At 41.7% G+C, this 21,072-nt stretch overlaps 1 protein-coding gene across 2 annotated transcripts; it reads right to left on the bottom strand.

The window, feature by feature from the left end:
• Positions 1–9,143: 9,143 nt before the first annotated feature.
• Positions 9,144–19,337, bottom strand: LOC147886700 (leucine-rich repeat receptor protein kinase HPCA1-like). 2 transcript variants are annotated; one of them, XM_087395835.1, is made up of 19 exons: positions 19,228–19,337; positions 18,876–18,999; positions 18,716–18,787; positions 18,517–18,591; positions 17,082–17,153; positions 16,780–16,923; positions 16,609–16,683; positions 16,441–16,515; positions 16,253–16,321; positions 16,049–16,117; positions 15,849–15,923; positions 15,654–15,725; positions 15,409–15,537; positions 14,828–15,285; positions 14,531–14,683; positions 11,335–11,474; positions 10,969–11,182; positions 10,625–10,869; positions 9,144–10,148 (listed from the first exon to the last, which is right to left on the bottom strand). In XM_087395835.1, the coding sequence occupies exons 1-19, from the start codon at positions 19,313–19,315 to the stop codon at positions 9,681–9,683; spliced, it is 2,817 nt and encodes a 938-aa protein (XP_087251961.1). In that variant the 5' UTR covers positions 19,316–19,337; the 3' UTR covers positions 9,144–9,680. The 2 variants fall into 2 exon arrangements, with proteins under 2 accessions (XP_087251961.1, XP_087251963.1); XM_087395837.1 differs by having other exon boundaries at positions 16,441–16,512.
• Between the last annotated feature and the right edge of the window lie 1,735 nt (positions 19,338–21,072).

Below are 21,072 nucleotides of genomic sequence, written 5' to 3'. Positions count from 1 at the left end.
TTGGACTTCATGTATCCCAGATCAACAAAATACTTGTCAATTCTGTTATACCAACTTCTGGGTGCTTGCTTTAAGCTGTAGTGGCTCTTTTTGAGATGGCAAACCTTATTCCCTTTTCCTAGTTCAACATAACCTGCTGGTTGTTGCATGTAGACTTCCTTGTCTAGATAACCATTGAGAAATGCATTCTTGACATCGAGCTGATACACATTCCATCGGCTGAGTACCACTAGTGATATCAAGAACTTATCTTGCACATTCTGCTTGATCAAATGATATGCATACTTATCTTGCTTATCCCATTCTGCCTGAGCTTGGGAAATGGCAGGATCTGCTACAAGTGTGGAAACTATTTGTGTAGCTATTAATCCCACTGCTGGTGTTGTGACAATAGGTGGAGTAGAGCTACTACTGGCTGGATTGTCCAATGATCTAGGTGTAGATCCATCGACATACTCCCATTTGTCCTGAAGTACAAGAATGGTCTCCATTCGGTATTTCCATGTGCCATAATTGGAGTTGTCTAGCTTTGCAGATGCCTCTAGATTGAGGTTACTAGTCGTAGACATGGTGCAAGAAATGTACTCAAAGTGTTGTGAAAATCACTATCTGAATCAACAACAAACACTGATTGTAGCAAGTGAAATTTGAACTATCGATGAAGATAGAACTGTAATATAGAAAATCCGATCTGAATTACAAGGCTTGTGGCAAATGATACCGGGAATAGCCAAGAGGCTTTACAAGGCTGAAATGATGTACACAATGCCATGAAATAGCCAAATAGGCTTTACAATGATGGCATGTGTGTGTGAAAACAAATCATGTGCTATCTACCCACTGAACAATCGGCAATTCCTCTGAACACTCTGAAGTTTGCTGACTGAATTGATGAACGTCAGGTTTCAGATAATGTGATGATGTGAAACTATATGTGAGCGTATGGACTGACTTCGAGTAAGAACTAGTCCGGGAATTTCGGGCATGCCTTAGATTGGCAACTTGGGGAGATTCAAAGCATCCCCTCTATGGTGATCTAGTCTACTCTGATCTAGATCTATACCAACCATCGATCGATGAAAGAACAACAAATAATTTCTTTTCTTTTGTTATTGTATGTGCTGGGTCAAATGCATCGATGTAGAGGCTGATGTACGTGTAGGAAGTGGACTTGTCGATGAAGCTCAAAAGTGAGTGATACTTGCACTGAAATGTGTGTGTGATGTGACGAGCGTGTAGAGCATGAAAAATTGATCGTTTTTTCTTTTTGGAGCACCCTCAAATTCTTCCTGGATCAAGAGATATGACTTGATCTAGCTGGAGGGGCAAAAGGAGTGCAAATGTGCTCAATGATGATGTGGCAGTCAGGGGGTCACCACATGGAGTGACTATGCCTAGTAGGGACTGTGCCTATGAAGCCCTGTGCTGAGGTGGCAGGTGTGGTCACATGAAGTGCCTGTGGAGCAGTGTGTGTGCTTGCAAAGGGTCAGAGTGATGTGGTAGCGGACTGGATTGCTAACTAGACTGATGAGGTGGTAGGCTGGTGATGTGGCATATGATGACTCAACCTTGACTAGTCAACTATTGACTGGTCAATTGTTGACTGATGATGTGGTTGATCTACCACGTGCCATCTGTTGAAGGTGTGTGACATGGTAGATAAGGTATGGTGAGGATAAGGTGCAACGTGTCACTCAACTAGCTTGACCAACCCTTTCTACCACTCCAGTGACCACACCAATCTAACTAAGGCTAGATTAACTTAACCACCACTGTCCTAACTAAGGTTATAAACAACTAACCCTGGTTAGAATCTATTAGTCACGTGTCTCTTTTCTGGGACCTTGGAGAGGGATATGCAGAGATGGCGATCGTCGTTTGGAGCCTCTGAGAGCTCCTGTATGGAGCTGGGCCGTAGAAGGTCTTGTAGGATGGTGAGCCCATCGTTGGAGCTGTGTGAAGAGTTGCCTCAGGGAGCTGCTCATGGGCATTGTCTGCTACAGCTAGAAGGAAAGGAGCCGAATGTTGATTAGAGGCCTTGATACACTAGTCAGCCAGGGTACTAGGAGCTTAGGAGCTTTGCAGGTCAAAGGCGCTGATTTCGTTGGAGAGGCTAGAGTCGAGCGACTGGACGTCGATTGCTTTGGAAGCCCGCTTGGAGTTCGACGTTTGTTGGAGAGGAAGCGAAGTTGGAAGTTGGAGGCCATTTTGGAGCTTGGCGAGGCGGTTGCTAGCAGGTTCGCTACCGCTGCAGAAGTGCTAAGGTGCTAGATGTTTCTCAACACCGTTGGAGATGGAGCTATTTGCAGATGGTTGGGTCCGCAGTTGGCTCATCTGTGCGTTGTATGCACCGTTGGAGCTGGGCATGCAGCTAGCTATGGAGGCACTGGCTATGGAGCTACAAGAGCATGTGTTGCTAGAGCATTGGGCCGTTGTTCATGTTGATGGTGGGCAAGCTCGTGAGCTCGCTGGATTGGAGCGTCGTTGCTCGCGCTGAGATGCCTTGGTCATTGGAGAGGTCAGGAGTCCAAAGTAGTTGCAATAAGCCTTTGATAGACCATTTAGTTGATGGCGTTTCGAGCTTTAGTCACAAGGAGCTCCTGGGTCACCGAGAGTGTTGGTCACAACAACTAAAGTTGGGAGTGCTATTCAGTTGGTGGTGGAGCAACCCATGAGGATATGTAGTTGAAGGAGCCACTGGGGTTGGAGCTTGGACGTCGAGCAACCATGTTGGAGCTGAAGCTGGCCGGCTGCTGTAGAGGATAGGCTGTAGGTAGACACAGCACTTAAGAGTCATGGGAGTTGGCTATTTTGTTGACGGAGCTGTTGGTGGAGAGGTTGGCCATGAGCAGAGCTTCGTTTGGAGAGGTCACTTGAGCTCTCTCTCCTTCAAACTGAGGGGAACAAATCTCTTTCACACAATAAAATTGATCTTTCTCACACAAGATCAAGAGGACCTCAAAATGAACTTTACAGAGAACTCCTGAAATTCTCTCACCTTTCTCTCAAAGGAAACATTCTCAAACTCTCCCTATCTCTCTCTCTCAAATGAGCAGAAACTCTCTCACTCACACTCAAGAATCTCTCTCTCTCACTCAATGGAATAGATGGAAATTTTCGTGATGGAATGAATGGACGAAAATTCTCAATGAACATAATTTTCTCTCAACAGAAGAGAATGCACACTCAATCATTCTCGATCTCTCAATCTCTCAATCACTCTCACAAGAAGGATGGCGCCTTAGCGGAAGGCAAAACCAAGCTCTGATACCATGACAAAATATGAAGAGGGGAGAGGAGGAGAGTGGAGATGAGGAGAGAGGGCACAGCTAGAGAGCACACCACAAATGACTAACTGTACACTAGATTTAGTTGAAATGTAGAATATATACAAACCCATCTAGGGTTAGGGTTAGGGCATCTAACCCTTTCCTTTATAGCACTCTATTGGGTTAGTGCTATGCACATATGATCACATGATGGTGCTATGCACACATGATCACATGATGTTGAGCGTGAACCCTCAACAATATTCTCCATGGAATCCCATTTTTGACAGCAACTTCTCAACTTTTGTAATGCACCATGTGGATACTTCTTGCGGAATTAAATTCCAAGCATAAACAAGATGCAAATACAACTTATCAAATATGTGCAATTCTATGTATAAATTACATGTGTGTACTCTCTCTAGTGGGATGATCAAGATGGGATACCACTTTGGATCCTTCTTCTCGTGATTGGGAGCTTGCGTTTGGCTACAAGAGAGAATGCCATTCTCCCATTGTATCCCAGCCTTTTGCTTATGTTGACAACACATGCAATAAAAGCACGTGAACATTGCATTTCCCTTGTATCACAACCATGCAAGCACTTGAGGTTTTCAAATCACCAGCAAGATGCCATTCGACACGAAATGTTTTATGGCTACTGTCATTGTTTGTCCTTCCTCTTGTCTTCAAATAGTTGGTGGGATTCTTGTTCTGTCTAGAACCCACTTCAATGTTTCATGGCACTATTTCAAAGTCTCAAATGCTACAAGCCACCATATATCTTTCTCTAATTGAAATGAGAAATCTTGCCCTACTTCCTCGTTCCCTTGAACAAAGGCTAAGGCTTTGTTCATAATGTAGATGCTCACTCTCTCTAACTTGTGGTCTTTCACAAATTGAGCTTCATCCATTTTGATGACAAATATGAGCTTGCCATTGCATTCTCTGTACAAACAAAAGAGAGAAATAGTTAGAACTTAGGATAAACACGATATAGGAAATGAACTAAGTAAAATGCAATGCTATAATGGATTTCTTCTTACCATCTTCTCTCATGCCATAGGATACCTCATGAACAAGAACCTTCTTTCTAAGGTTTTCTCATCAACAAGACCAACGACAATATGTTGCACCCAATTCTCAAGTTTATATCCAAGTACATTGGGCTGAAGAAAACCATGAGCAATGTACCAGGGGCATTACTTGAAAAGGCCCTTGCCGCATCATACAAAGACCACTTCGAGGTGTACTGGAGCATGATTTTCTTCAACACGTTCATGTCCATGCATGCACCAAAGGCTAACTCAGTGCAAGCTTGGATAAACCTATGTGTGCATAAACACAAACTTACCATTGGCCAAGTGCCATAGCATTGGCAACCAAATGTTTCCACCATTAACAAGCTAGTTTCCACCAAGTACCATCGCATTGGCCACCGAATGTTTCCACCATTAACAAGCTAGTAGCCTGCAAAGACAAAGGCAAAGGACACACATCTGCTTCAAGCAATGCATGTGACTAGTTAACACCTATGGATGTGCAGCCATAAAATCCGAGCGCAGATGACAAGTAATAAAATCTAAGAGAAGCAAGGCAAAAAAGTCTAAGAAAAGGGAAAGAGCTCGAGACAAATGAAACGATCAATGACCAAGTCAACCCCAATGAGTGCAAACTATTCATCACCTCCAAGGATCTCAAGGAATGTGAAGAACAACTAGATGGCTGGTCCAATGAGGGCTTAACATTACTCTCTAAACCATCAAAAGAGACCTCAAAAACGAATTTACCTTCACCAAAGTTCACCTGCTACCCAATGGATCAATCACTACCTTTGATGGATATAGAGCACTCCTCCACCAAGACCCAACACGAGTAAACCACCAGCTTGGCCCAAGAGCAACCATCCATAAACAAGGCCCATGAGCAACAATCCATAGATGAGGCTGAAAAATTGGATGATAGTAATAGCCTCTTCTATTTTGCATAAAAAATCCTAAGCCATACCCAGATGCAAAAGTCTTGGGACACACTTAGCCAAGAAGGGGGAAAAGTGTGTCCAAGACCCTCTACTATATCATGGAGCACTGGGGTGCTACCCTAGGCATTGGAAAGAAAAGACAAAGGAAAAATCCAAGCATACAATACCATCAAGCTTCAAGGCAAGGTTACAAAACTTGAGGGAGAACTCCATAAGCAAGGATGCAAATGTTGAACTATGCATCCAATAGGAGACCACACAAAAGAGTATCAAGGAGGAAGCACATCAACTCAAATTGCACTGCAACTCCTAGAATAAGACAATCAGGTTGCTGGAATTCGAGTTGGCCACGGTAGGCAAAGACAGACGTGCTAACAACCAAGCATGATACACTCAAAGAGGAGCTGGCACAATATCAATCGAGGGGGCACACTTGCTCAATTCCAATAGCTATTGAAAAATATTTGAATCCCCAACAAGCGCCCTTTCAAGCTTTAGAATGGCAAGGCCCTGACCTCTAGACAATGCAGGATCATAAGGTCCAAGGTTTGCCACGTTCAAAATGGCCACTCCAACTCAACACACCACAAGTGCAACAAGGGGGAAATCCTCAATAGGATCAAAAAATCTAGCATCTGTAGGGATCGAGCAAAAAAGGTGGCACCCAAGGATTCATTTCATATTATCAAGGGCCCAGCTTAGATCATTCCTTTTGACAACAAGCAGACTTTGAAGCAAGAGTGCTCCACCACTCCAAAATTACATCGAGGCTAGACAACCCTTGAGAACTACTTGCTAGCACTAGAGGCTCAAGGGTCAAAGGGGGAACACCTAAGATTGAACCCTAGTTAAACTACACTTTATGCCAAGATTTTAGCATAAACGTCACCCATTCCCCGAGTAGAGGTATTCATGGAGCCAGCAGTGATGGAGTTCGAGCTCCTCCCCAGGACACTAGATGTCCTCTGGGTAGCGGTCTCGCTTCCGTGCAATCCCAGGGAAGGAAATGATGCACATAAAGTTCCACACCTTGGAGGCTAAAATGGGGGTGTTGGTGCCCAAACGCCTCTACCAACTGCCCGCCCAAGTCATTCCACTCAACGATCTTCTACAAAGGTCGGCCTCTACAACAAAATGAGCCATGACCATGGCATGCAAACCAAGAAGAATGCGAATCGAGAAAGAGCACGCTACCAAGAATGCAAACCAACCACCGCGCTAGTGATAACTTATCATTGCCAATGCTAAGCAGAAACAAACAAGCAAGGTACTTCAGCATGAAGGCAACCACCCTCGGTTCATGGGTCAATCTCCAAGTGGCCAAAGAAAAGTTGGTGACTCTTTATTGGAGAATGAAGAATTGCTAAAAAGGAATTGGTTCAGCAATCTAGGCGTGATGTTGTCCAAGTTCTTTATGTAAGAAGAGTACTCATCCAACCACGTGTTTTTTATCCAAATCCAAAGTGACATTGCTATTTGGAAATATATCTAAATCTTTCTTCATCAACAAATCAAGCCAATCTTCAACTCCAGTAGGATCTTGAAAGAGTGTGGTTGCTTCATGCTAGGGAGGCTAGTTAAGTTTTTCACATGTTGTTCAAAATCCATATGGCATTCCTAGTATCATTATACATGAAGTATTTCTTAGTTGAAGCAAGTGGTAGAGCCAACTCCCATTTTCTTTCTATTCTTTTGAAATTCTCAATTGGGGTTGCCATTTTACCCACGTAATAATAATCTTTATAATTCATATTCTCATAAATGTTTGAATTCTCATTATAGTCCCCCTCCTACCCAAAATCATAATGAAGGATTAGGCTTTCCATCAACCAATTTGTGAGATATCCAATTGAGAGTGCCAAAAGTGTCGATTGCACAACCAAAACTTATGTGAAAGTACCCACCCGAGATCAAACCTTGGGAGTGGAAAGAAAAGAATACTAATTCTAAAGGCCATTATTCAAGGAATTTGTGCTAATGAAGCTAGATTTGAACATACGTTATTGTTTTAAATATGTATCATTGTAACATGTGGTTAAGTCAAAATTTTGAAATTAAGTTTTAAAGAAAATAGTTAAGTCCAAAAATTGAAGCGACATGATTGGTCATTGAATCTACATGAAAAAGGCCATCTTGAGTATAGGAATGACATACACTGTGTGTGAAAAAGGCCATGTTGACCATAGGAATGGCGTACATTGTATGTGAGAGACCATAGTAATGGAATAGAGAGTTCTATATTTTGTATTCATGATTGAAATAAGAAGATTATGGATTCATATGTTGAGCTCTATTGTAAAATCTTCTCGTTGCTTTATTGTAAGACCATAGTAATGAAGTGATAGAGCTTGTATGATATTCATGAATCAAATAAAAGCATTATGAATTCATTTATTGAGTTACCTCTTGAATTCTATTGTGGAATCTTCATGACTTCATTTTAGTCCTTTATGCGTGCACACACATTCTTCATAGTTAGAACCAGAGTTTAAACTGGTGGTTTACCACCATCAAAGGTAGATCTAGTGTTTCATGGTTAATAGTTCAAGCAATCTTTACAACTAAGTGATTTGCTACTTGTGAGGATTGATATGTTGCAAGAAACAGAGGATGAAACTAACAAGAATCCTAGAAGTGATAAGATACCCATGGTGTTGTTTCCATCAAGTAGATTTTCTACATCTAATGTTGCATGGGAATGTGTTTTATTGAATCTGGAAGCATTCCTTGATTTTATGACATTGATTCCTTAAGAGAGAAGTAATGTTACATCCCAATTAAGAAATGTAACAAAATCTCATATAAATATCAATTGACAAAGGTCTTTAGAGAAGCGATATTATTGGTATATTGAATCTAAAGGGTTATATAGATATATACATGTGTGAGATTTGCATATGCAGTTTATCCATTAACATATACAATGGGTTATGAGGTTTGAGCCAATTGGTTTGGGAAATAGGATGCATTCACAAGGGTCAAAAGTAGCTCTACTAATCCACTTGGGCCAATGTTTTGTGAATCATAAAGGGGCTAAGAGGATTCCCGAGAGAATAGACACTTGTAGGGTGTTTGAACATCCAAGTGCCTCGTATAGCAAATGGAAGGGATCTAGGGTCTAGGGAATTCTAGCCTCAAAGCTTACGAAATGTGTTGATCTCTGAATGCGTCAATAGAAGTGGAATTGCGATCTCCAACTAGACTCTTGATAGCTATGCTATGTAAAGGAGCTGTAATTGAAGAAATCCACTACTAAAACAAGCATGTATAGAAGTGTGTGTGGGCACTCCCTCCTAGAGGGTATGGTTTAATTCAGCTTGATATAACCTTTCCCATAGGGTACCTTACTTTAGGATAACAATTAAGCGTGGAAATTAGCAAAAGGACAATCCAACTATCCACTATAAGGAGGCAGTGCTAGTAAAACAGAATGAGCTAACAAATTAATTATGCTAACTAGTCTAAAAGATATTAGAAACCTAAGCAATAATGAACAAAAACAAATATTGCCAATGTGGGGAGGATTTGACATAAGTGATATAAAAACATTCTATTGACTCGAGAAGAAAGAGTAAGTAATAATTTATTTGCAGCTAGAGACTCGATATTCTTGTAAGTTATTTGATTCTTACCTAAAGTATATGTGTGCTCCTCAAAAAAATCTATGTAATGGACTTTATCTGACATCGAAGCTTTATAAAAACAAGAGTGGACAATTGCATATGGGCACTACCTCCTAGTATATTGAAAAGCATACATACCTTACATATTTAGATTACATCCAAGACTTATTTACAACTCATACTTACCTTTAGTGTCACCTAAGCAATCTTATTAAAATAATAATAATTACACCTCAATTCTCAAAAGGAGATTCCAACTCTCCACTGTAGCACTCTCCAAGGAGACCTTGCTAGTAAATAATCATACAAGTATTTGAGCATAAATACGAGGAACAAAACAATATTGAGTTTGAAGGGATTTGAAAAGAGGGACAACCAAAACCTCCCAAGGAAAGAAGGTTCATGCCGAAACCAGAGGATGGCAGCTCGAAAATCGGATGAGACACCACCAAGTCTGAGTGAGATGTCGCAAAAACAAGTCCTCATATTCACGGAAAGGAGTGTGGAAAAGTGTTGCTCGATACTTTTTTGGGGCATAGGAGCACAATGGTTGTAACTTGCAAAGCAACTCCTGGCCTTTCAAAGTTTCAACACGTTCCATTTTCTCACGATGCATGTTGGGCTAATTCCAGCTCATATTAGTTCCGTACACAAGACATTCTGACAAGTTCTGCACACAGAATATTCTGTCAAGATATGTCAGACATCCTGCCAAACAAGATCCGTACACAAGGACGTTTTTGCCTGTACAAAAATGTTTTGATGATGGATGTGATGAGTTTGCAGCTGGAGATCAGTTCTTAATACTTATTTGGGCTCAATGGTGATGGGTACGACGCCACCACTATATTGGAAGCAAGAGTCCATATCCGGGCCAAACTCTGGTTCTTTCATCTTATTCTCGCCTTCAGTTGTCAATCCGTCCACACCATTCGTTTCCTCCGCAGCAGGATCAGATACCATCGTTTCAATCTCTTTTGTGACTTGCTTCATCGTTGGGCGCGATGCTGCTGCTTCCTCTACGCAACGGAGTGCAACATCTAAGAGAGCTTTCAAATCAGCTGTCGGACAGCCCGTCAGATCAGGGTCCAGAAGATTCCTGAACGAAGCCAATCCACCCTTCTGCAACGCTGTCCTGACTTCACGTACAATAAATTTTCCGCGCTCGATGGGTTGCTTAGCAGTTAGCAGCTCTAAAAGAACCACTCCGAAACTGTAGACGTCACTTTTGTCCGTGAGTCGCTGACTTGTGTAGTACTCTGGATCCAGGTACCCCTATAGAGCCATCAAACCAGTCACTAACAATACCGTATCAAATCCGCATGCGATTTTCTTTAGTGAAAACCATTTTCCTTTCAAAAAATACTTGCTTCCCACGCTTGATACCGAAGCAAATGACAAGGCATTACTACACAATTCTTTGACAAACCCGTGCACAATCCTATGCACAACTCACACAATTAATTCACAAGGGTTGTAAATATGAAACATGATTCCTACCAAAGTTCCTTTGACTTGTGTAGATACGTGACAAGGCATTACTACACAATTCTTTGACAAACCCGTGCACAATCCTATGCACAACTCACACAATTAATTCACAAATGACAAGGCATTACTTTGACTTGTGTAGATACCGAAGCAAATGACAAGGCATTACTACACAATTCTTTGACAAACCCGTGCACAATCCTATGCACAACTCACACAATTAATTCACAAGGGTTGTAAATATGAAACATGATTCCTACCAAAGTTCCTTTGACTTGTGTAGATACGTGGCCTTTCCCTGTACCTCCATCATCGGGTGCCAGCTTTGAAAGCCCAAAGTCTGCCACTTTTGCAACTAGTTTGTCATCCAAAAGGATATTGCTAGACTTGACGTCTCGATGAATAATTGGTGGATTTGCTTCAGTATGCAAATATGCAAGTCCTCTTGCAGAACCAAGGGCAACTGCTAGTCTTGTTTGCCAATCCATTCGCACATTTGTACGACCTGCTTAAACAGAGTGGCTTTATTGCAAAGGTAAAAAATAATATTTAAAAAATAATAATCCACATTCTTAAAAGTCTACAACCCGATCGAGAATCTCACCCGACAACGAGTCGCGCAGAGTTCCATTGGGCATATATTCATAAATAAGCATTTGTTCTTCAAAACAGAATCCCACAAGTCCAACAAGGTTTTTATGATGTACTCGGGACAATAGCTCAATCTCATTCTTGAACTCTGCTGCACCTTGTTGAGAGCTTGCTTGTGCCTTCTTTATTGCAACTTGCTCTCCTGAAGGTAATACACCTTTGTAAACCTGACAGAAGCCAAAACAATTGTCAACAGTGGAGATGCCATCTTCTCTGACAAAAGACTATGATTTTGCCACAATTGTGACAGAACCTCCAATTGCAGGTTAAAATAACTAAACTGGTAAAAGTCCCAGTAGAAAACCCGTTCATTTGGTACCTTTCCATAGCCCCCCGCACCAATCTCATTGCTTTTACTGAAATTGTTTGTGGCCTTCTTTACTTCGGATAGAGTAAATAAGCGAGCACCTTTCAACTTTGGAGCTTCTCCTTTGTCCTCTCTCGTTGTCATCCAAGAAGCTGAAAAAAAAACAGCGAGAAAGGCAATTAAGATTAATACACTGCATGCATACTCGAGGTTCCTACATTTTCTAAAAGAAATCTCTATTAGTAAGTGTAGCTAAAGAGCCGTTGTTCATAATGACAGAGCTTCAAATTTACAAGACATAAATACGCTTGTTTTTCAATGCAATTAAAGCTGATTTTCTAACTGTGGCTATCGTATTCTGTCACTCAGAAAAGTTATGGCACTCTGTAGATGTTGGTTTATTTACCTCTCTTTTTTCCAGAGAATGTTTAAATACCTTTTTCTCATACGAGCCCTTTTTTGCAACTCAATATTAGCCTTCTTTTCCTTTAATTGAAAACTTAGCCTCGCCATCTACAAGCTGACGCTCATCAGAATTATACACCTGGTTTTGCACTTCTCTCTACATTACACCCTTGGATGATCAAACAACAGATCTAATATTTTTTTTAAACATTTACATAAATGATCTAGATATCGGACACAGGGAAAGTTGTTGACAATTGTTTACAAAACTTTTTGAAAATTCAATTTCCCATATACGCCCTGGCTGTGAGCTCAGTACTATCATGAAGAATTCCAAGTATGGAACTCAGCCTAAGTTTTTAGAGTTATGTCAACTTGGAACTGGAGATTTTGCATCTTTCGAGATAGAAATTGAAAGAAATTAAAATGAAATGAATAATTTGAGGTGTTTGTTATCTCTTTTGACGAAGCACCATGCAAGGTTGGCAGAATGTGGAGAACATCTTTTACAGAAATGATTACGAGCCTAGTAGCCACAGCGGGAGCATTTGGGTTTCCTACTGATAGAAATTGATAATTGGAAGGAATGAAGTGATAAACAAAACCTAAGAGTTCAGCATCAAACAAGAGGAGATAGAAACCATGGAAATAGTAGCAAACTAGCAAGCTCGATTCCCAAGGTGAGGTTTCCGTGGGGTGGAAAAGACGAGGGAAATCTTGTGTCGTATTAGAGCATGTAGAACCAAAGCAATTGTATGATCCTGTTATGGCTGGGGTAGCCATATTGGTTGGAGGAAGCAAAGCGCCATTGACCATGTCAAGTCAGAGTTTTGGACGCTTGTGTGATACGTCATTTTTTCGCGGCCAGCGACAAAATAAGAACATCAAAATGATAGAATAAAGTTTCGAGCGTGGACAATAGCAAGATTTAGTATAATGTAGTGTAATCTCAGATAGGCTTAGAACAGAGTTTTGTTGTTATTAGGGTTTGCAAAATGCTTAGAAAGTTGAATTGTATTCTGGAGCAGGTGTCCCCCATTTGGAGGGACAAACATCAAGATCTGTGCCATTTATTGAAATTTGCAACACCTAGATCGAAGGCCTTGTGATGCCTATATATCTGTTTGAGGAGAGATTTTATACAGAAATCATGTAAACGCATAGATTTCAAGCAAACCAAGTCACTAAATGAGAAGGATTTATATCCAAAGGTTCCTCGGGTTCAAGTAAGCCGCTTCTTTTAGATTCATGAAGAGCCAAACGTATAAAATTGCAATGTGTCATATAAGAAGGTTGGTGGATCTTAAGTTTGATTTTGAAGGTCGAGGAGTGCCTAAGGCTGATAAATATTGAAGGAGTGGCTGTAGTATTAAGATTCGACGTGCAACATATTTGCAGACTTAGTCAAAGCAATTAATGTGTGATTAATCTTTACATGGATGAATTGTTGCAGAAAGGATGACCTGTCTAGCAAAGGCTCAGCGAAGTCTACACATGAGTAGAAGCAAGTTTCTTTTGTGAATCTTCGATGTTAAGGGGCAGCAGCGTTATGCCAACAATGAGTTACGTGAGTAGAAGTGTCTGTGAAGCTCATCCTACCTAGCTTGAGTCGAAGGTTGACTATGATTTCTCTCTTGATGCTTTATAGGTTTTTTTGACGGACTACAAAATTCTTGCAAAAGCCCTTGCTCCACACCTCAAACTCCCCATGCCGCCTTTGTGATCTCTCTTGTTTAAGAGGGCATGATTGCCCCTATCTTAGCGCTTGATTCTTCTTGCAGTGCAATACTTGTACCTAAAATTTCAATCATGATCACCTTTTGGGTTGTGCCGTCCTAATTGGTGATTGTTTGCTCCCCCTAACATAGTTGTAGATTTTGCACAGGCATAGAGTTTAATCATGGGAGAGATTATAAAGGACAAGCGACAAGACACCATGATCAAACCAGCCCATTACACAACTAGGTCATCATGAAATTCATCAATCAATCACAGTGGAATTGAAACTTGGCAGGGCCCATTATGAAGGGAAATGAAATAGGAATATATTCATAAAGGATTAGAAAATGCTAACATGGGATAATTGAGAAGACACAAATAGCAATGCAGAAAAATAGCTAGCCCTGACAGAGGCAAAGTAATACCACAAGATGCATCGAGCCATAGTGACTCGTTTCATCAGTATTTGCAACCTATTTGTCACTCATGATAACGAAAGATTTTAGAATTAGATCAGATAAAGTTTGTCTATAAATTGAACAAGGGACCACCAGACCTAACACGTACAGTGTAGCAATGAAGAACTTAATGATGGTCATTGTTGTGTCAGCTGCAAAAGACTTATCAAGGAAGCAGAACTATTTCAAAGCAAACAGATAAGAAATGGAGACTCTATATGTTGTGTCAACATTGTCCTGTAGAACTAGTCTGACTAAATAAGCTCGAGGAGACGTCAGCACAAGGGAAACATAGGCACTTCTTTGTTAATAAATACAATAAATTGTAAATGAATTGGAAAGGTTGAAGATCGCAGCAAGCAAATTTGAGCGCATTGACAAAGTGGATCATTAAGCAATTTTGAAAAGGTGCCACTCTTCCTGCCAAAGTTTAACCAGATTGAGAGAGCAAGAAAGGCACAACACTCAGCAATAGTTTAAGAGGACTAGTACAGCTGGCCCTGTAGTAATACAAATCATAAAGCACCAGAAGGCCAACCAGGGAATGCAAAAAGCCAAACAATTTGTTGTTTTCTGGCAACTGGACTGCTCAATCATTAAAAAATCACATTTTGCAAAGCACTTACCAAAAGGCTTGCTTATTTCTTCTGCTTTATCTGCTCTCTGCTTCTGCACAAATGCATAGCTGCCAATAGCAAGAATGATGAGGGCAAGAGCTACAACACCAATGCCAACACCGACCTTGGCACCTCCACTTAGTCCAGTCCGCTTTGCACTTCCTGCAAATGACAGCATAGACATTAGCCTTGTAGCCCGAATGACTTTACCATGATCTTTCACCTAAACATGTACATCCATGCATTCGTTCAGGGAACTCTTAACATCTAGGATGAGAAGTATCTTAACAGCATAGCTTTCTATACCTGGAGGAGAATAGGGGCCAAAAGGCAGATACTCATATGGTCCCATAGCATTGAATTGGACTGCTTTGCTACTCAGGATGGCCGTGATTGCATTAGCTTGGCTTGTATCCCAAGCCTCAGCATTATTTGGGAAAATGGAAATATTTGCGATTGCATTAGAGACAAGGGAAATGGAAATTTGGTCTATAGTTGTAATAAGTGGAATACTCTCAGCAAAGCCAGATTGCAACGTTGGAATAACATTGTGATCCCATGTGACCTTCAAGGCTGTGAAAACAATGACGCCACTTATCGGGTAAGCACAGAGGCAACTTCCTGATGCTGCTGTGGGATTTGGTGCAAAACCCTCTGTACAGCCACAATTTTGCGACGGCAACGATGAAGAGGATGATGGGGTTGGATTGCAAGCATTGTCAGGCTGATTGGGGTTTCCTTGGCAGATAGGATTCCCTTCTAAACTGCAGACAATGATTACATATAACAGAAGTGCACATGATTATCACACATAGAATGCAATCAACTAGAACAAGAAAATCTTCAAATGTGTGTTAAAGCACTAAGGTAAATGCTTGAAGGCATACTTCAAGGTCCCAGAAAAACCGCCAACAGCAAGTACAGATATATTGTTTCCCTGAAGGTCAACTTCACTGAGATTTGGATTTGCCTTCTGAAGGTCCAGTGTACCATTCAAATTGTTGTAACCAAGCATCCTGCATGCATAGTCCCAATGAACGAAGGAAGGTTGATGCAAGCAAAAGCATGAAATATGAAATATCTGTGTGAAGCTGCAGTCCCAGATACTAATATAGTTTGAGCAAGCACTTACACGGTTGTGAGATTTCCAAGAGAGAAAATATCAGGAGGCACTTCTCCCATCAAATTTCCAGCTTCCATGGTTCTGCAGTATAGGAATAAAAGCAAGCAACTGAAAGAGTAACTACAGTGTTAAAGTCAAACGACTTTTATCAAGACCTAAACATCCTGATAGCTTGAGCACAGTGATGTGAAAGTTGTTACGTACAGTGATGTCAAGTTTGGAAGTTTTGAAAACCATGAAGGCAGTAGACCAGGTGTGAAATTATTATGACTTAGATCCCTGCCATTAAAAAAATAGGTATTGAATGAAATCCTATTATAACTGCATTCATCAGAAAGGCAGAGCTAAACAAAAGGCAAAATAGAACAAATTATCTGAAAAGCTTCATTGATGAACCCACTCACAGAACTTGGAGGTGTACAAGATTTGAAAGGTCTGGCACATCACCAGTGATTTTATTATGGTTTAGTTGCCTGCACACACAATGTGAGTATTTAAGAGCAAATTTCCTCCAGCGCTATAGAAGTGTAGCAGGTCCTGATCGTGCAAGGAGAATCATGATCACAAACTTACTATTCTAACTGATAAGCTAGTAGTTGGGAGCCTACACTGCTGTAACTGTCGCCAAATTTGCCAAACTCGCTGGAATGCTGGAAAATCTGTTGGAATCCAATCGCCTGTGATTCAACACAAAATATCAAATGTTTGAATACGTGATGTATATTATGGAAGTCATTGCAAAAGAAAGACACAGCATAGGAGAAAATGCAGAGAGAAATGAAGCATCGCCACCTACAAGATATCCAGTTGTGTCAAATTTCCAATATCCGCTGGGATTGGGCCTGTGAAAGAGTTGTCATTGAGGAGCCTGCTTCAAAAATGCCAGTATTCTGGTTAAAAACAATCTGCATCCACGGTGAAAAAGTCGAGATGGGATCTCATAAAAACGGGAAGAGCTACCTACAAGTGTATCAGTGGCATTCTGTTATTAAAGATGCCGGTTGGAATCGTCCCAGAAAAGTTGTTGCCTTGCAAATGGCTTCAATGTGGCATTTCAATCAAGTATCAATCAGTTCACATGTTTGTGGAAAAATAATGGAAATGAGAGACAAGTAAAAGCATCCACATGACTCACAAATGTTTAGCAGTTGTAAGAAGGCTTAATGTCAAAGGAAGTTTTCCGCTGAGCTGGTTGCCTGATATATCAAACCAGTTCAGGCTTGACAGTGCGCCAATCGTGGACGGGATTTGTCCCGTAAAAGAATTATTGTTGAACGCCCTGATTACAAAACCAAAACCAGCAGAAAGATTTCACTGCTCTGGACAGGAAGCCATTAATGCAAAAGCTACACTAATACTCTCACGAGTCCGCATGTTAAGAGATGCTGTTAAAGCAGGAAATTCACACTTCTTGTTTCTATAATATTCTGCACTTACAGGGTCTTCAATTTCACGAGATTGTCCAATGTGTCAGGTATTTGCCCAACAAAACCACAGTTCTGCAAATACCTGTGACGAAATCCAGAGCCAAATTGTCACAATGTCAAAGAGACGTGCCCCATTTATTCACCTGTCGCTTGGCCCCCTTTCCTCTACCTTTTCCCTGTGTTGGCTCCACACTATAATTCTTTGTTTGCGTCTAACTATCTGAAGATGAATCCCAAAAATATAATGACTACAGCAAAAACAGAGCTGGACTTTCTTGAATCATAGCACTTTCAATTATTAAATTGCTAAATCAAGCGACAAAACCAATCTTTCTTGTACGAATGTGAGAGAAACCATAACAGTGAGAATCAATCACTCCATATTTAGCCATATCAGAAACGATTTGAGTCAAGTGAGGCATTCTTAGGATATTCAAAACAGCATAGTCAACATGTTTCTTTTCACAGACATCAACATCTAAAATCTAAGACAGTGCAAAAACTACGTGTAGTTAGTTATGCACTTAAGTTCCAAAAACTCCAAAGATAAATGCCTCCAAATTTGGATCTTTGTACATAAAATCTTTTGACTTAGGAAGAGCTTATCCTGCATTCTTGTATTCTGGTTATGCTTTATAGAAGTTCAATTTTTTGCAAAACCGCCCCCCCTTTTCTTCCGTCCCATCTTCCCCCCAAATTCCCCCCCGCCAATATACACACACACAACGTTAAAAACTACGCATTTGTCTTCTTGTAAAATTACCTTGCTGTTCATGAGAGAGTAGTGGAATAGTGTTCTTGTTGGCATTGCAGGATGGTTTATCGAATTTCGGAGTAAGAATTATGGGAAGGTAAGAGAGGCCAAAAGATTTATGTTTTAAAAGCTACTAATATGTCCCCCCATACATTGATAAAGCTTTCCCAGAAGGAGCCAACATTCAATAAAATTTAAAAACTAAGCAGCAATGTAGTCCCTTAAATAAAACCAACCAAAAGCATGATTTGATCCAAGTATTGTATTATTGTTCCATGGTTTCTATGGGCAAAGCTTGGCGTACTCTCCCGGCTGTCGAGGCAAATTGGCTATAGGTATATCCTCGCTCCAAGTGCGTAAGCGCAAAGTGATAGCAAAGCGTATAATTGCAGGCCGACATTAGGAGGGAACCCATTAAGCCTAACATCAGCAGTTGCTGCCGTTTAAGAATGAGAGCTCGTCGCATGGACAAAACCAGCAATAACGTGAGAATGTCTCGAACTCCCTCTAGGCTCGCTTTTGAAGCCGAGAAGTTTTGCAAGGCATTAACATTTAGCTTGACAATATCATTCTCGTTGGTGATTCCTACCACGATTACTGGGCGTTGTACACTAGAGATGACCTTTCTTGTCTCATGTGAGTTCCTTTTGTTTTGCTGTTCATGTCGACAGGAGGGGCTGCCATTACTTACAGGTCTGTCAAGCTTGTCAAGTTAAACAGCTCCGGCGGAAGAAATCCTGTCAAGTTCCTGTTGTAAGACAGGTCCCTACAAGTCGAATCCCACACTTTTCAGGCAAACAGTACGCAAACAGAGACACGAACGTGCAATAATGCGTTGCAAAAGAAGGCAACTGTGCAATGATTTCAAAAAATGCGAACTGATAACGTACAGAATTTGCAAATTGATGAGATTTCCGATCTGCCGGGGCAGAATTCCCAAAATAGCCATGTTTGGCAGTTGTCTGCGAATTTTCGACTTACGGTGTCAGTGGACTTGGGAAAGCAAGACACAAAACCGTTGCTTGGCTCAAGGTTGGAGTGTCCACTTACAAGCCGGTAACCATGGTGTTGCCCGAATCGCAAGACACACCCAGCCACGAGGAGGCGCAAGGGTCGCCTGTCCAGGAGCTAATGGTCAGCGTCCATGCCCCTGCAAGAGCATTGAGGGCGTCCACTGCGACATGGGTTCTTTCTCGTCAGGCACAACGAGAGGGGTTGTTTTCGATCGAAATCAGAAAGATAGAAACCAAAGAGACAAAGCCATCAACTTCTCGAGAGGGAGTGTTTTCGATGGAAATCAGAAAGATAGAAACCAAAGCGTTCGATCGAGACAAAACCATCAACTTCTCCCGTTCAGGAGAAAATTTGCGAAGCCCGTGAGGAGGCAGCAGGCGGCAATTACCATCTCGTTGATTCGTGACCGCATAGGACGGCGACAGTAGCGCAAAAATCCAGATGGTTGAGAGGAGACCCAACGCATGGAACTTCATGTCCACGGCAACCAGGAGCGCAGGACCGTTGCTAGACGCAGTCGAATTTCTCAAGGAGTCGAAGAACTTTAGAGATGGATTGATTGAGTAGCGATGAGCAAGCAGTTGAGAAGCTGAATGATGCTCGGTCTTGCTCTTCTTCTTCTTCTCGACTTTGTTCTCAAGCAGGTGCGCTGCTGCTCGAAAGAATTCTGCGTCTTCTTCTTCTTCTTGCGCTGCAGCGTCGGTCTAACAGGTCTCAAACGAGTGCGCTAGAGTTAGCTTACCTCGTACAAGATCTAAGCCCGTCATCGATGTAATGACTCTGTCCACAATGCACAGTTTCTTCTTCTCCTTGCGCGTGAAGCCTTAATGTAACAGGGCTGAATGCGATGCGATGCGTTGCGGTGCTGACCTTCCGAGCTGCTTCTATGCCGGCAGCAAGTTCAACATACAAGGCACTAATTTTGGACGAAGGTGAGGAATGGAGAATTGGCGAGCACGACGTGGTGTGTAGAGGACGTGAGAGGCAAAGAAGGGAGGGCGGCAGAAGGGGAGGCAACTACAAAAACGAGGCAAAACGACGCGAATAAAACAAGGAGATGGAGAGCGCCGGCGATGGAGAAGGAGAAGGCCTGCGCTTTGTTTTGTCTTCGTTATCTGTTTGCCGAGGCGACAGTTGCTTCCAAATTTCATCTGGTTACACATTCCTTATCAGACATTCAACTGGAAGAACTGCATCCATGACGGCAAAATCGAAGCAGCAGCAGGTAAAGATGAACAAGAAGAAGATGAAATTTGCCGTCTCCTTCAAAACTTCATCGTTTTTCCTGTTCATCCTTCGTAGATTTTGGCTCGATCTGCTGCTGCTTCGTCGACTATTCCGTCCCTTTTTGCGTTCAGACACATCAAATTCCTGCATCGCATTCTCAAATTTCCGTTGCTTTCAGCTTCATTCGCTTCATCTTTCCTTTGACAGATCGCCACCAGCTTTGTGGTTCCATCCATCAACCACCGCACACATCCAAGATCTTTGCTCATTTCTTTTTACCTGCTGCTTCACCAGCCCCATTCTCGAATGCCTGACAAGAGAATTTCACCTTTGACGAATCAAAACTGTTGCGGTCGAAAGCGAATCCACCGCGAGTCAATCCAGCAAGCTTAACATCAATTTCTTGAATGAAAGCAGCATTTTTCATCGCAATCAGGGCTGTCAAAGCAGCATTTCTTTACCCCGTTAATAAACAAAGCAAGAAATCATACGATTCCCAAGCTCATGTTCACCGCAACGACCAATCCAATGCATTAAAAGTAAAAAGCAACGTAGGGTAGATTTGATCAAAAGGCGCATGATGTGATGCGACCACTATTGATAGAGCGTTTGGCGGCAACGACGGGTCAAAAGGCCAAAAGGACGTGAAATGGTGCATGCACAACACACTGTGCACCTACAACGGAGATTGCAATCCTGTCGTTGAAATGAGATGATAGATTATTTGCGGAGCCGAACAATCCGTTGCAGCTGCCGCCGCTTTCTTGCTTCCTCAAGCATTCACATCCCCCGAACTCCCATGGTTTTTCTTCCTTAATTCATCGACTTTCCCAGCAACCGTAAGAGAGCGACTCGCCACCTGATTCCTGAAGCCAACAACAACAATTGTCAAATTCTTCCCAGCACGCATCAAAACTCCCCCTGCGCTGACCCTGTCAAACTCTTTCCAAGTCCTATAATTGAGAGCTCCATTTCTCATGCACGCGCGCACGAAATCTCGTTAAGT

Source organism: Dipteris shenzhenensis, chromosome 24 (genome assembly GCF_047967505.1).
Source record: "Dipteris shenzhenensis isolate YYH24624 ecotype China chromosome 24, Dip_SZ_1.0, whole genome shotgun sequence".
Classification (NCBI taxonomy): Eukaryota; Viridiplantae; Streptophyta; class Polypodiopsida; order Gleicheniales; family Dipteridaceae; genus Dipteris; species Dipteris shenzhenensis.
The sequence above is the reverse complement of the archived record's forward strand: the minus strand, read 5'-3'. Positions and strand labels throughout refer to the sequence as shown.

Bases quoted from the DNA above. Each gene is read 5' to 3' on its own strand.
- LOC147886700 (XM_087395835.1), bottom strand. From the start codon at position 19,315: ATGAAGTTCCATGCGTTGGGTCTCCTCTCAACCATCTGGATTTTTGCG. The intron at 16,924-17,081 runs GTAAGTGCAGAA...TTTTGTAATCAG, and splicing joins CTCGTGAAATTGAAGACCCT to GGCGTTCAACAATAATTCTT. The intron at 16,322-16,440 runs GTAGGTGGCGAT...GTTGAATCACAG, and splicing joins TTGACACAACTGGATATCTT to GCGATTGGATTCCAACAGAT.